At 45.3% G+C, this 13492-nt stretch overlaps 1 protein-coding gene across 1 annotated transcript in view; it reads right to left on the minus strand.

Annotated features, from left to right (window-relative positions):
* Positions 1 to 13492, minus strand: part of LOC144499235 (lysine-specific demethylase 7B-like) — a 111739-nt gene that overhangs the window by 24038 nt on the left and 74209 nt on the right. The window contains exons 16-17 of the mRNA XM_078221354.1: positions 12208 to 12359; positions 3084 to 3289 (exon numbers count right to left, since the gene is read on the minus strand). Of these exons, the coding sequence (XP_078077480.1) occupies positions 3084 to 3289; positions 12208 to 12359 (358 nt within the window). The remainder of the gene's footprint in view (positions 1 to 3083; positions 3290 to 12207; positions 12360 to 13492) is intronic.

Consider the following 13492-nt stretch of genomic DNA (forward strand, 5'->3'; position numbering starts at 1 on the left):
CTCCTCTTTCAGCCACGTGTTTACTTCCCTAATTTTCTCATTCCTGTGCCAATTCACATGTGGCTCAGGTAGTAATCCAGAGATTATAACCCTTGAGAACCTGTCCTTAATTTGGTTCCTAGTGTCTGATAATCCCCAAACAATTTCTCTTTCCTAGTCTTGCCTATGTTGCTTGTCCCAATATGAACCACAACTGGATGCTCCCCCTCCCACTCCAATATTCTTTCAAGCTGGTCAGAGATGTCCCTCTGGCACCAGGCAGGCAACATACCATGCAGGGCTCTTGATCCTGCTAACAAAGGATGCTATCAATCCCCCTTATTATCGGGACGAAGGGCGAAGCCACCTCAAGACAGAGCTTTGCAAATAAATCAGCCCGAAGATGAGGAACTGATGCAACTAAATCACTGCACCTAAAGTGGCCCAGATTCAACAGCCATCAATCCAGATTCAAAGGCCACCCTTCTAGATATGAGAGGTAAACTCAGATGAAGCTGTATCTATCATTGGGAAGTGACTGCAATTGGGCACCTTGCTTTTAAGCCTGCAAGACATCAAGGCTTGATTGGCCACGTACACCAGGAAGCCCTTGCACATTATTGGGACCACTGTAACCCCAGTTACACATGGGCAACAGAATCTGACTCACACTAATAGTAGTGCAAGGACCAGGGCTCAGCCTTTAGAGAAGGAATTGGCTGCAGAAAATCCACTTGGATTGGCAACAGATCTTTAAAATGGGTACTGGCAACCTATACAAAGTCATTGGGAAGTACCTCAAAATATTCCAAGAATGCCTCAAAAAGATTAAAGATGCTAGGGCCAAGATCGAAGTGGACCAGAGGCCCAACATAAATACTTCCAGGCACGACCAGTCCCCTATGCCCAAATGTCAAGGTTGAGGCCGAAATGGAATGTCTAGAGGAACTTGGCATTATATAGCCAGTACAATTTGCCAAACGGGCTGCGGCAGTAGTCCTGATTTTAAAATCTGACAACTTAGTCCGACTCTATGGGGACTATAACTTTACAATCAGAGCTTCCTAAACAGGTATCCTATGCCACACAGACTTGTAAACAAAACTGTTGGTGGCGAGGGGGGGGGGGGCTCATTTATTTTACAAATTGGATATGAGCCACGCCTACCTCCAACTGGAGCTAGAGGTGTCATCCATGACACCTCAAAGGACTCACAAAGGACTGTACAAGTACACTCGCTTGCGTTTTGGGGTGTCTCCAGCATGCACCATTTTTCAAAGGGTGATGGAGAACATCCTTCAAGGGATGCCCAACGTTGTGGTCTACCTCGATGAAGTTTTAATCTCAGAAGCTACTGTAAAGGAACATTGAGAGTTTGGAAGATTTACCTTTAAGACTTGATTACCTGTCAAGACTCGCATCCCAACCATTATTTTGTAAATTGAGTTTGTGTCTTTATATGCCCTGTTTGTGAACAGAACTCCCACTTACCTGACGAAGGAGCAGCGCTCCGAAAGCTAGTGGCTTGTGCTACCAAATAAACCTGTTGGACTTTAACCTGGTGTTGTGAGACTTCTTACTGTGTTTACCCCAGTCCAATGCCGGCATCTCCACATCATGACTCTCCTCCAGGCCATCCAGGACATTCCAACGCCTCCTGTTACCACTATCAAGCATTCCCGTTACCCTTGACCCCACTGTTGTTCATGCGGATATTCCTGTACTCCCCATCCTCTCTTCCCTTTAATTTTGATGTCCCTATGTCTCTTGTTGATCTTTCGCTCCAAGGTCATTTGCATCCTTACTTTGAGACCCAATCCATGAGACCATCCTATATGCCTCACTAACAAATCGTGCCCCCACCCCCCAGCAACAGTAACTGTGCTCTCTGCTTCCCAGTATCGTTCCTCAAACCTCCAGGCTCAAATAACAGTTGATTGACCGTTGCCTTACACAATTCTATGCACAAACATCACTGCCCAAAGATGTCTCTGCCATCGCCTACGATTGGGACCAAGACATGCATAGCAATGCAGAGCCCTCAAACATGGCCCAGGCTACGTGGCCTCATTTCCCAGTCTCTCATGCATACTCCTGTACAGTCTTTCACCCATCTCTTCTATTCCTTGGCCCCCTTATCCTATCTCAATCCTACCCTTTCCCTCTGGCCCTTTTCTATAGCCCTTAGTCCTGCCTCCATTTCAACCTTACCCTCTGGCCCACCTGGTCCTGCCTCTTGTCTCACCCCCCCCGATTGTGCTTCCCACACCAAGTCTGGTGCAGTTTGTGCTACAGACACCCAATACACATCAGTAGCCATGTGAAAGGAAGGCATGGATGAAGCAAGGTTTGCCAAGTGCACAGCCGTAAACAGAGCATTTTAATTAGCTGCAGGCAAGGAAGGTAATTTGGATAGGGGGGGGGTGATTGTTGAGAGTTGGCCTTTTAATGAGTATTCCTGAGAAGCTAATGAATGCAAGTGCGATTTTCAACATTGCTCAGTGGCAAATTCAACTCGCTTTTAACCCACCTTGAAAGTCTGGAGAACAAATTTCCAAACGAATTTTGTCGGGAAACAGATTTTTTCATTCATATCACGCTGGCGGAAGCAGAGGATTCTGCAATTTCTCCCCATGTTTCTAGTACCTCTCCTGATAACCTCTACCTCTCCTAATTAGTACCTCCTCTTCCAACCCAACCAACATCTCCCCTTCCCATCTCTATTCACTTCCAATCAGCATCTCCTCTCCCAAACAACCTGTGCCCTAACAGGAACACCTGTCCCCTTGTTGTGCCCCACCTCCTCATTCCTGGTATTGAGCAGACATTGATTCATCCACTGGAGTCCGGTGGAATTAAAGTCTTAAGTCCACAATTTCACTGGAAATCTGAATTTCTTAGCTGGAACTTTCCAGCTGTTCTTGCCAATAGGATCTTCTGGTCCTGCTTACAGTGACCCCCTGCCACAGATTCCCCAGTGCAAAGGATGCAAACAATGGGGAAGCCCGTTGACAGTGGCAGGACTGGAAGGTCCCATCCCTCTAAACTGTCTTCTGTTATCATCCACGTCCCTGAAGTGCATGTGCAAACAGTGAAATACCCACCATGCTCTGATTCTGTGGAACATGGGTTCAGTTCTCCTTTTTCTCGCCTATTAGTTCTTATATCTTGATGTGACCTTGGAAGGTTCCGTTTATCCATGCTGTCACTATTCTTTCTTCGGTTGTTGCGCAAGTCTGAGTACTGCAGGGCTGCCATTGATAGCATGTCCTGAATGGTCTCTGCTGTGCTTGGAGATGGTGGCCATTCCCTGAAATGCAGCAAGCAAAACTGTTGACTGTCAGCATTACTTCCTCTTGGCAATCAACCTTTCCATAACTCTACAATGAAGATGACTGAATCTCAAACAATGATTTGGGTGCTGAGGATATCTATAATGAAGCAGATGTGTTCATCCCTTCAGTTCAGGGCTTTGGTTTAGGATTAAGCTCCAAAATCCAAGAGATATCAGCAAAATATTATTCCAGGAGAGAAAGATGGGAACAGAAGTACGCATTCAGCCTCAGGTCAAACCAACCCGTTTTATCATTCAATTTCAAACTTTGCGGACAACTTAGAAATCATAGAAACCCTACAGTGCAGAAAGAGGCCATTTGGCCCCTCGAGTCTGCACCGACCACAATCCTACTCAGGCCCTACCCCCATATCCCTACATATTTCACCCACTAATCCCTCTAACCTACGCATCTCAGTTCACTAAGGGACAATTTAGCATGGCCAATCAACCTAACCCGCACATCTTTGGACTGTGGGAGGAAACCGGAGCACCCGGAGGAAACCCATGCAGACACGAGGAGAATGTGCAAACTCCACACAGACAGTGACCCAAGCTGGGAATCGAACCCAGGTCCCTGGCACTGTGAAGCAGCAGTGCTAACCACTGTGCTACCGTGCCACCCATGAACTTGAAACTGGAAAAGTAGTAAAGTAGACAACAATAATTGATTTCAAGGTATAGGGCCCGATTTTACCATCATGTTGCGTCCGTTTTTGAGTGTGAAAACTTGGTAAAGTTGGGGTGAGACGAGTAGCGCGATCCACGCCTGCCTCTGCGCCGGTTCCCCCTTTACCAGGCCCGAATATGGCCGTGATCGGGACCGCGCCCACGGCCATTTAAATTGACTTAATGGGTAGCACACCGAACTTTACCTGCACTTCCCCTTTACCACTGCATTTGCCCATCCGGAATAGGCACGAAACAGACATGCTCCATACAAGTCCAATTCGGGGCGGGGAAGTTGGGTCCGACGGCTCTCTGCTCGAGATCAGTTGGGGGTGGGGGGAGGGGGGTTGAAAGGGGGTCTGCTGCCACTCTGCCTGTGATCCGTTGGGGGGGGGGGGGGCCTGCGATTGATCTGGGTGGCAGGGGTGTGGGAGGGATAAGTGGGTCACTAATGTTGTGGGGGTGGAGCAATGTCTGCAGGGGCCGGGGGGAGGCATTACCCAGCCCGGAAGCAATGTGGAAAGAGAGCAGCATTCTATCATTTCTTTGTTCTGCGGGTGCACAGTTGGAGGCGCCGATCAGAGCTCAAGGATTTCAAGCACGTTAAGCTCCGTTCACAAGCTTGCGCAGCGGGATTCGGACTTGCTGATATTTTTTCAGGCAGATTGCATATGGGGCGCCTCAAAATGGATCTGAAACACTCCCAGTTTCAAGTCCGCCAAGCACTTAGAATCAAAATGGTAAAATAGGGCCCATAGACTATGACATAAACAGACACACAGAAAATTTAGCACAATGTAGTCCTTTCTGATGGGAAGAATGAGGTGAGGCAAAATAAATTAAATGGTACAATTTTTTTAAGAGGATGCAGGAACAGAGACTGTGGGTGCAAATACACCTATCTTTAAGGTGGCAGGAACACATTGAGAAGTCTGTTAAAAAGTACATGGATCCTTGGTTTTACGTGCTGTGTATTTTTTTAGGGCGGTACAGTGGCACAGTGGTTAGCACTGCTGCCTCATAGCGCCAGGGACCCGGGTTCAATTCCCGGCTTGGGTCACTATCTGTGTGGAATTTGCACATTCTCCCCATATCTTGTGGGTTTCCTCCGGGTGCTCCGGTTTCTTCCCACAATCCAAAGATGTGTGGGTTAGGTGGATTGGCCATGCTAAATTGCCCCTCAGTGTCGGGGGGTTTGGAAGGGTAAATGCATGGGGACAGGGTCTGGGTAGCATTGTGGTCGGTGGAGACTCGATGGGCCGAATGGCCTCCTTTTGCATTGTAGGATTCTATCACTTTATGAACAAGGTACATAAATACATAAAGAGCAAAAGTAAAACTAAGGAAAGACAGGGCCAATTCTAAAAAGGAAAGGGCTGCGTGGATAGCCAATACCTGGACATAATTTTTAATGAATCTTTGCATCCGTTTTCACAAACGAGAGGGTAAAAAGAGATAGAATAGTTAGGAATGAAGAGTGTGATATATTGGATGGAATAAACGTAGTGAGGAAGGAAATATTATGGTGTTAGTATCTTTGAAAGTGGAAAGTAGGCCTGGATGAAATGCACCTCAGGCTGCAAAGAGAAGCAGGGAAGAAATAACAGGTGTAGTGCATCTAGGTTGCTTACGGAGGTGAGTACATAGGAACATAAGAATTGGGAGCAGGAGTAGGCCACTCAGCCCCTCAAGCCTGCTCCATCATTCAATAAGATCATGGCTGGTCTGATTGTAACCTCAACCCCACATTACCGCCTACCCCTGATAACCTTTTACCCCCCTCGTAATCAAGAATCTATCTAACTTTGTGTTAAAAATATTCAAAGACTCTGCTTCCACTGTCTTTTAGGGAAGAGAATCCTAGGGGGAACTGAGTGGTTTAAAACCATGGGACATAGATTTAATGTAGTTAGAATGATTAGAGTGGAGTTGATTAGTGAATTTTACATCCAGCAGGTGGCATGGATCTGGAAATAACCATCTGAAAGTGTAGGAGAGACAGAAACCGATTCAAGAACAGTTTCTTCCCTGCTGCCATCAGACTTTTGAATGGACCTACCTCGCATTAAGTTGAACTTTCTCTATACCCTAGCTATGAGTGTAACACTACATTCTGCACTCTCTCCTTTCCTTCGCTATGTATGGTATGCTTTGTCTGTAGAGCGTGCCAGAAACAATACTTTTCACTGTATACTAATAGATATGACAATAATAAATCAAATCAAAAAACACTGACCACATTTTTTTAAAGAAGTACTTAAGGTGGTGCTATCAACACCTGTAGACCAAAAGCTGGAAGATGGAATTAGACTGGATAACTTGTTCTTGACCGGAATGAAGATGGGGAATTATCTCTATGATTTTATATTTCCTATTTTCCATGTACAAAAATCATACACTTATTGTGGCCAACTCTGGGCACATCAGGGAGGCCTTGCAGAGAGTACACAAGACAGGCTAGGTGAATGGGCAACAAAATGGTAGATGGAGAAGAGTGTAGGGAAGTGTAAAGTTCTTCATTTTGGTCTTTAGAACAGAAAAGCAGAATATTTGTAAGTGGTGTGAAACTTGTAAGTGTTGGTGTGCTCCTATTGGGGAGGCAATGGCCTAGTGGTATTCTCACTGGACTACTAATTCAGAAACTCAGTTAATATTGGGTTCAAATCCTGCCACGGCAGATGGTGGAATTTGAATTCAATAAAAAAATCTGGAATTCAGAATCTACTGATGACCATGAAACCATTGTCAATTGTCGGAAAAACCCATTTAGTTCGCTAATGTCCTTTAGGGAAGGAAATCTGCCATCCTTACCCGGTCTGGCCTACATGTGACTCCAGAGCCACAGCAATGTGGTTGATTCTTAACTGCCCTCCAAGGGCAACTAGGGATGGGCAATAAATGCTGGCCAGCCAGTGACACCCACATCCCATGAATGAATAAAAAAATTGAATAAAAGCAAGGAACATAAATGGCATGTTGGTCTTTATTGCAATGGAATTGGAGTACAATAGTACAGGGCTTTGGTGAGATCACATCTGAAATAGCGTGTGTAGTTTTGGTCTCCACATTTAAGAAAATATACACCCAAGTTGGGCTGGGTAAGATTCCCTTTCAGAGTGTTGGTGCGGACTCAATGGGCCAAATGGCCTCCTTCTGCACTGTAAGGACTCTAAGATTCTAGGGATTCTATGGTTCTATTGTGGGAAGAAATTGGTGGCAAAAATAAAAAGAAAGTCAAAAGCCTTCCATTGGCATATAAATATGAAAACAATAGTAAAAGGAAGTATGAAACCAGAGTCGGGACCAAAAAGAAAATCTAGCCATTGAAGCAGAGGACATGGCTGAGAAACCAAATGTGCACTTTGCATCCATCAAGTTACCAAAATCATTGTGAAATAGTAGATAGTTAAGACACTGAATGGGTTAAACACAGGAGGTATTAGAAAAGCTGGCTGGACCTAAATTTTTTTTTAAAATTCTTTCATTGGGATGTGGGCATTACTGACTGGGCTAGCATTTATTGCCCATTCTAATTGCCTTTCAGTCAGCCATGTTGTTATGGATCTGGAGTAATTTGTAGGCCAGGCCAGGTAAGGATGGCAGATTTCCTTTTTTAATGGACATTAATTAATTAATGAGATAGATCTTTCTGACAATCAAGAATGGTCATCTTAGACTTTTAATTCCAGATTTTTGTTCAATTAAAATTCCATCACCTGCTGTGGTGGGATTTGAATTCGAGTCCCTGGGCATTGCCCTGAGTCTCTAGATTATTCGTCCAATGAACAATATTACTATGCCACTGCTGTTAAGTCACTAGGACTGGATGGACGCATCCAAGAATAGAAGAAAGGGTGGGCATTGCTGAGGCATGGGCCATAATCTTCCATTCTGCTTTAGATATAGGGTGGTGTCAGAAGACTGGAAAACTGCAAATATTACACGATTTTCCAGAAAAAGGTGCAAGGGCAGCACAGTGACACAGTAGTTAACACTGCTGCCTCACAGCGCCAAGGACCCAGGTTCAATTCCGATCTTGGGTGACTGTGTGGGGTTTGCACATTCTCACCATGTCTGCGTGGGTTTCCTCCAGGTGCTCTAGTTTCCTCCCACAGTCCAAAGATGTACAGGTTAGGTGGATTGCTCATGCTAAATTGCCCCTTAGCATGTAGTTAGATGGATTACATATGGGAAATGTATGGAGTTGAGGGGAGAGGACCTTGTAAGATACTGTCAGAGTTGGTGCAGGCTTGATGGACCAAATGGCCTATTCTGTAGTATAAGGGTTCTATGATGGATAAACTCAGCAGTTCTGAAAAGTATTTAGAATCAGTAACCTAGGACAAAATTAACAGTCACTTGGACCAATGTGGATTAATTAATGAAATCCTACATTGATTTGTTAAAGGAAAATCGTGCTTCCACTAACTTAAGCCTTCTGATGAGGTGACAGGGAGGCCTAATGAGAGTAATGCTGTTGATGTGATATAAATGGATTGCCAAAAGGTATTTGATGAAATAGCACATAACAGGCCCATCAGCAAAGTTGAAACTTAGGAATTGAAAGGTACAATGGCAGCATGGATGTGAGAATGGCTGAGTGATGGGGAACTGAGAATCATGGAAAATAGTCAGAGTTATACAGAAAAGACCCTTAGGCTTATCGGGTCTACACTGACAATAACTACCATGTCATGCTCATGCTAATCCCATTTTCAACCACTTGTCCCATATCCTTGAATGGACTTGCTAAAACCCTTTCTCTTCTTCCTTATCCAGTCCTGAATTGTCCCAGGCATCAAGGGTTCCCTGAACATATCACTCCTACATCTCTCCCATACAGGGAACATGTTCGACCTGTACTCTCCCTAGTTCCTTTTTATGTGTCCCCCACTGCTCCACTGTAGAGTTTCCCGCTAAGAACCGTTCCCAGTCAACTTTGGCAAGATCCTGCCTTATTTTAATAAATTTCGCCTTCCCCCAACTGTGCCACCCAACATTATTCTGACAGACCTCAACGAATTTTTTACGGCACGGTAGCACAGTGGTTAGCACTGCTGCTTCACAGCTCCAGGGACCTGGGTTCGATTCCCGTCTTGGGTCACTGTCTGTGTGGAGTTTGCACATTCTCCTCGTGTCTGCGTGGGTTTCCTCCGGGTGCTCTGGTTTCCTCCCACAGTCCAAAGATGTGTGGGTTAGGTTGATTGGCCATGCTAAAATTGCCCCTTAGTGTCCTGAGATGCGTAGGTTAGAGGGATGAATGGGTAAAATATGTAGGGATATCGGGGTAAGACCTGGGTGGGATTGTGGTTGGTGCAGACTCGATGGGCCGAATGGCCTCTTTCTGTACTGTAGGGATTCTATATCTGCTCCTCTATTAAGGGGGGGGGGGGCTGTATTACAAACCCAATAATGTGGCTGCCCCCTTTATATTCCTAAGTTCTACCCACAAAGCCTCGTTGAAGACCCTAAGTTCAGAGAATCCTGGATGTCGTGGACAATTCAGGGCTGGATAAGGAAGAAGAGAAAGGCTTTTAGAAAGTCTAATTGGAGAAATTCAGCTGCACCGCTAAAGAATATAGAATGTGCAAGAGGGAACTTAAGAAAGCAATTAGAAGCCCAGAAAGGAGCATGAAAAACGACTTGAGAACAAGATTAGGGAGAATCCTAAAATATTCCATCAATGCATTCAGGGGCAGAAGTTAACCAGGGAAAGAGTAGGACCCAATGGAGACCAAGTGGCCAATTGGCGTGTGAAGCCACAGGACATTGGAAAGGTGTTAAATTAATACTATTCATCTGTCTTCACTCAGGGATAGGAGAACAGAGATACAGAATTCAAGAAGCGAGACTGAGGAATTTTCACCATTTGACATAGGAAATGAGGTGGTATTGGAGGCTCTGATGAGCTTAAAATAGACAACTCACCACGCCCGAATGAACTGCATCCCAGGCTGCTGTGGGAGGCGAGGCAGGAAATTGCAGGGAGCTCTTGACACATTTTTAATTCCTCCCTGGCCACAGGGAAGTGCCAGAGGATTGGAGGATGGCTAACATTTTCAACAAGGGTGGTAGAAATGAACCAGGAAATTGCAGACCAGAGAGTCTCATGCCAGCGGTAGGGAAACTACTGGAGAAAATTCTGAAGGAGAGAATTAATCTCCACTTGGGAAGACATGAGTTAAATGGGGGAGGGGGAGTAATGCCACGATTTTTCAAAAATGTGATCAACTGTGTGGATGAGGGAGTGCAGTTGATGGAGTTTATATGGATTTTAGATTGCCAGCGGAGAAGACACCTTTCCATATCAGCATGAAAATTTTTCACCTATGTCTAGTCCCCAAAAAGCAAGACAAATCCAATCTGGCCAATTACAGTCCCATCGTCTCAATCAGAAAAATGATGGAAGGTGTCATCGGCAAGTTGCACTTACGTAGCAATAACCTGCTCACTGATCCTCCTAACTTTACTGCAAGTAGTCTCACAACACCAGGTTAAAGTCCAACAGGTTTATTTGGTAGCATGAGCTTTCAGAGCGCTGCCCCTTCATCAGCTGAGATAAGGAGCACTGCTCCTTCATCAGTGCCTCACCTGATGAAGGAGAAGCGCTCCGAAAGCTCGTGCTACCAAATAAACCTGTTGTGGACTTTAACCTGGTGTTGTGAGACTTCTTACTGTGCCCACCCCAGTCCAACGCCGACATCTCCACATCATAACTTTACTGCAGAAACATGAACAAAAGAGCTGAACTAGTGGCGAGGTAAGAAATGACATCAAGGAGTTGCAAATCATAGAAATCATCATAGAAACCCTACAGTGCAGAAGGAGGCCATTCGGCCCATCGAGTCTGCACCGACCACAATCCCACCCAGGCACTGGTATGAAACACTGGTATGAAACACTGTGCAGGCATCAGCAAGCATCTCCATTTCTGACTTTATGATGGCAGTTTGAAGAAGATGGTTGGGCCTAAGACACTGTAGTCTGGAACTCCTGCAGTGAAGTCCTGGAACTGGCTTCCAAGAACCACAAGCATCTTCCTTTGTGCCAGGTATGGCCCATGGAAAGCTTTCAGAGATTCCCATTGACTTAAATTTTGTTAGGGCTGAGCAGCAAAATTAGGAATTTTGTTGGGGATAGGGTCTGGGAGGGACTATGGTCAGTGCAGACCCGATGGGCTGAATGGCCTCTTTCTGCACTGTAGGATTCTATGATTCTAGGGCTCCTTGGTGCCATATTTGGTTAAATACTACCTTAATGTCACCCCCCACCTCACCTCTTCAGTTCAGCCCTCTCCTGAATCATCTTTATAGCCACACGTTAACTGGAACTGGGTATAATTTAGAGATTACGACCTTGGAGGTTCTCCTTTTTTAAACTTGCTCCCTGACACTTTGAATTCCATCTAAGGCCCTTAACCGTTTCCTCTTTTGTTTGTTCTGACACAGACCATAACTTCTGGCTCCACCCCACCCTCCCACAAAATATTCTGCATCCTCTCAACCAATATCCCTCATGCTCACAACTAGGAGATAACACACCACACAGGCCTCATGTCAACCGTAGCAGGTGTCTTGGATCCTATGTCCTAAAGGTAGTCAGTCACCTTACAGCTGAATGGATTTCACATATTAGCAAGGAGTCAGAACCACCCAACTGTCCCCAGCCATCAAATCCCATTACTGCATTTCCAAACTTTGTCATACTTATATTGTGGTTCTTTGCATCACAATGTGAGGCTTTAGGTTGCACTGCTTCAAAGTGCCATTAGCTTCACTGGTAATCAAAGCTGAATACAGGTTTGAGAGTGCCACACTCAGGATTCTTGACTGCCCTTCTCTTTCGATCATTCCTCGTGGCCATTTATTTGATAATGTGAACTCTCTTCCGCTGTGAGATGGCCACCAATATTCAGCCAACCATATGCTCTGCAGTGAATCCAGCTGTCTATAAATGTTGCTTTTCAACGACATATCCAATTCCCTTTGAAAGCTTCAATTGAACCTTCTTCCTCCACCCTTACAGAAAGTGCATTCCAGATTATCATCATAATGTCTTGCGTAAAGTATTTATCTCTGCTCTGGTTCTTGTGTTTTTTATTTATTCTATCAAAACTCCATGTCATTTTGAAAATCCCCATCAAATCTCCCATCAACCTTCTCTGCTCAAAAGAAGAACAATCTCAGTCTCTCCACATAACTGAAGTTCTAAATTTTTGTCGTTACCTTTCAACTGTGCTGTCCTTCTTGCAACACTTCAGACTCGTCCTGGGCTTACCCAGAGCTTGTTGGGACCTCTCAGTCTCCGACTCTAGTGTTAACCCATTCTTCTCACTATCATATGGCTGGCAGGACAGCTCATGCTGAGCTTCCGCTCTCTGCAATGAAAATTTGCATTAATGTTGAATCAAGAACAAAGAAAGAACAAAGAACAGTACAGCACAGGAAACAGGCCCTTCGGCCCTCCAAGCCTGTGCCGCTCCTTGGTCCAATTAGACCAATCGTTTGTATCCCTCCATTCCCAGGCTGCTCATGTGACTATCCAGGTAAGTCTTAAACGATGTCAGCGTGCCTGCCTCCACCACCCTACTTGGCAGCGCATTCCAGGCCCCCACCACCCTCTGTGTAAAAAACGTCCCTCCGATGTCTGAGTTATACTTCGCCCCTCTCACCTTGAGCCCGTGACTCCTCGTGATCGTCACCTCCGACCTGGGAAAAAGCTTCCCACTGTTCACCCTATCTATACCCTTCATAATCTTGTACACCTCTATTAGGTGAATATGAATCCTTAGGTTGTGCCAAATTGACATTTATCACAAATTCAAATGTATTATTGAACACCCAGAATGTGCTAAACTATCCCACAGTGCTTCACAGAATTTTTTAGAACAGCACTTTCTGGTGTCAACCAGAGGATAGGCTATACCCCACCAGGTACTGTGCAATGAGACGGCATCCCTAGGTAGCATAAAAGCAGACCTAGCACGGGGCGGCAGGGTGGCACAGTGGTTAGCACTGCTGCCTCACAGCACCAGCGGCCCGGGTTCGATTCCCAGCTTGTCTGCATGGGTTTCCTCCGGGTGCTCCGGTTTCCTCCCACGGTATGAAAGGTGTGCTGGTTAGGTGCATTGGTCCGAACAGGCACCGGAGTGTGGTGACTTGGGGAATTTCACAGTAACTTCACTGCAGTGTAAATGTAAACCTTGCTTGTGACTAATAAACAAACTTTTCATTACATTAACATTACATTTAGCTGCAAGTGAATTGGCAAATGAGATTAAAGGATAGATCTATTGATGTTCAGGGGCTGACATTTAAAGGGTTAATTCAGAATACAAAGAATACATCCTAACAAGAAAGAAAAACTTCAAGGGGAGGACCCACCATAGAAATCATAGAAACCCTACAGTACAGAAAGAGGCCATTCGGCCCATCGAGTCTGCACCGACCACAATCCCACCCAGGCCCTACCCCCATATCCCTACATATTTTACCCGCTAATCCCTCTAAT

This window comes from Mustelus asterias, chromosome 9, assembly GCF_964213995.1.
Source record: "Mustelus asterias chromosome 9, sMusAst1.hap1.1, whole genome shotgun sequence".
Lineage (NCBI taxonomy): Eukaryota > Metazoa > Chordata > Chondrichthyes > Carcharhiniformes > Triakidae > Mustelus > Mustelus asterias.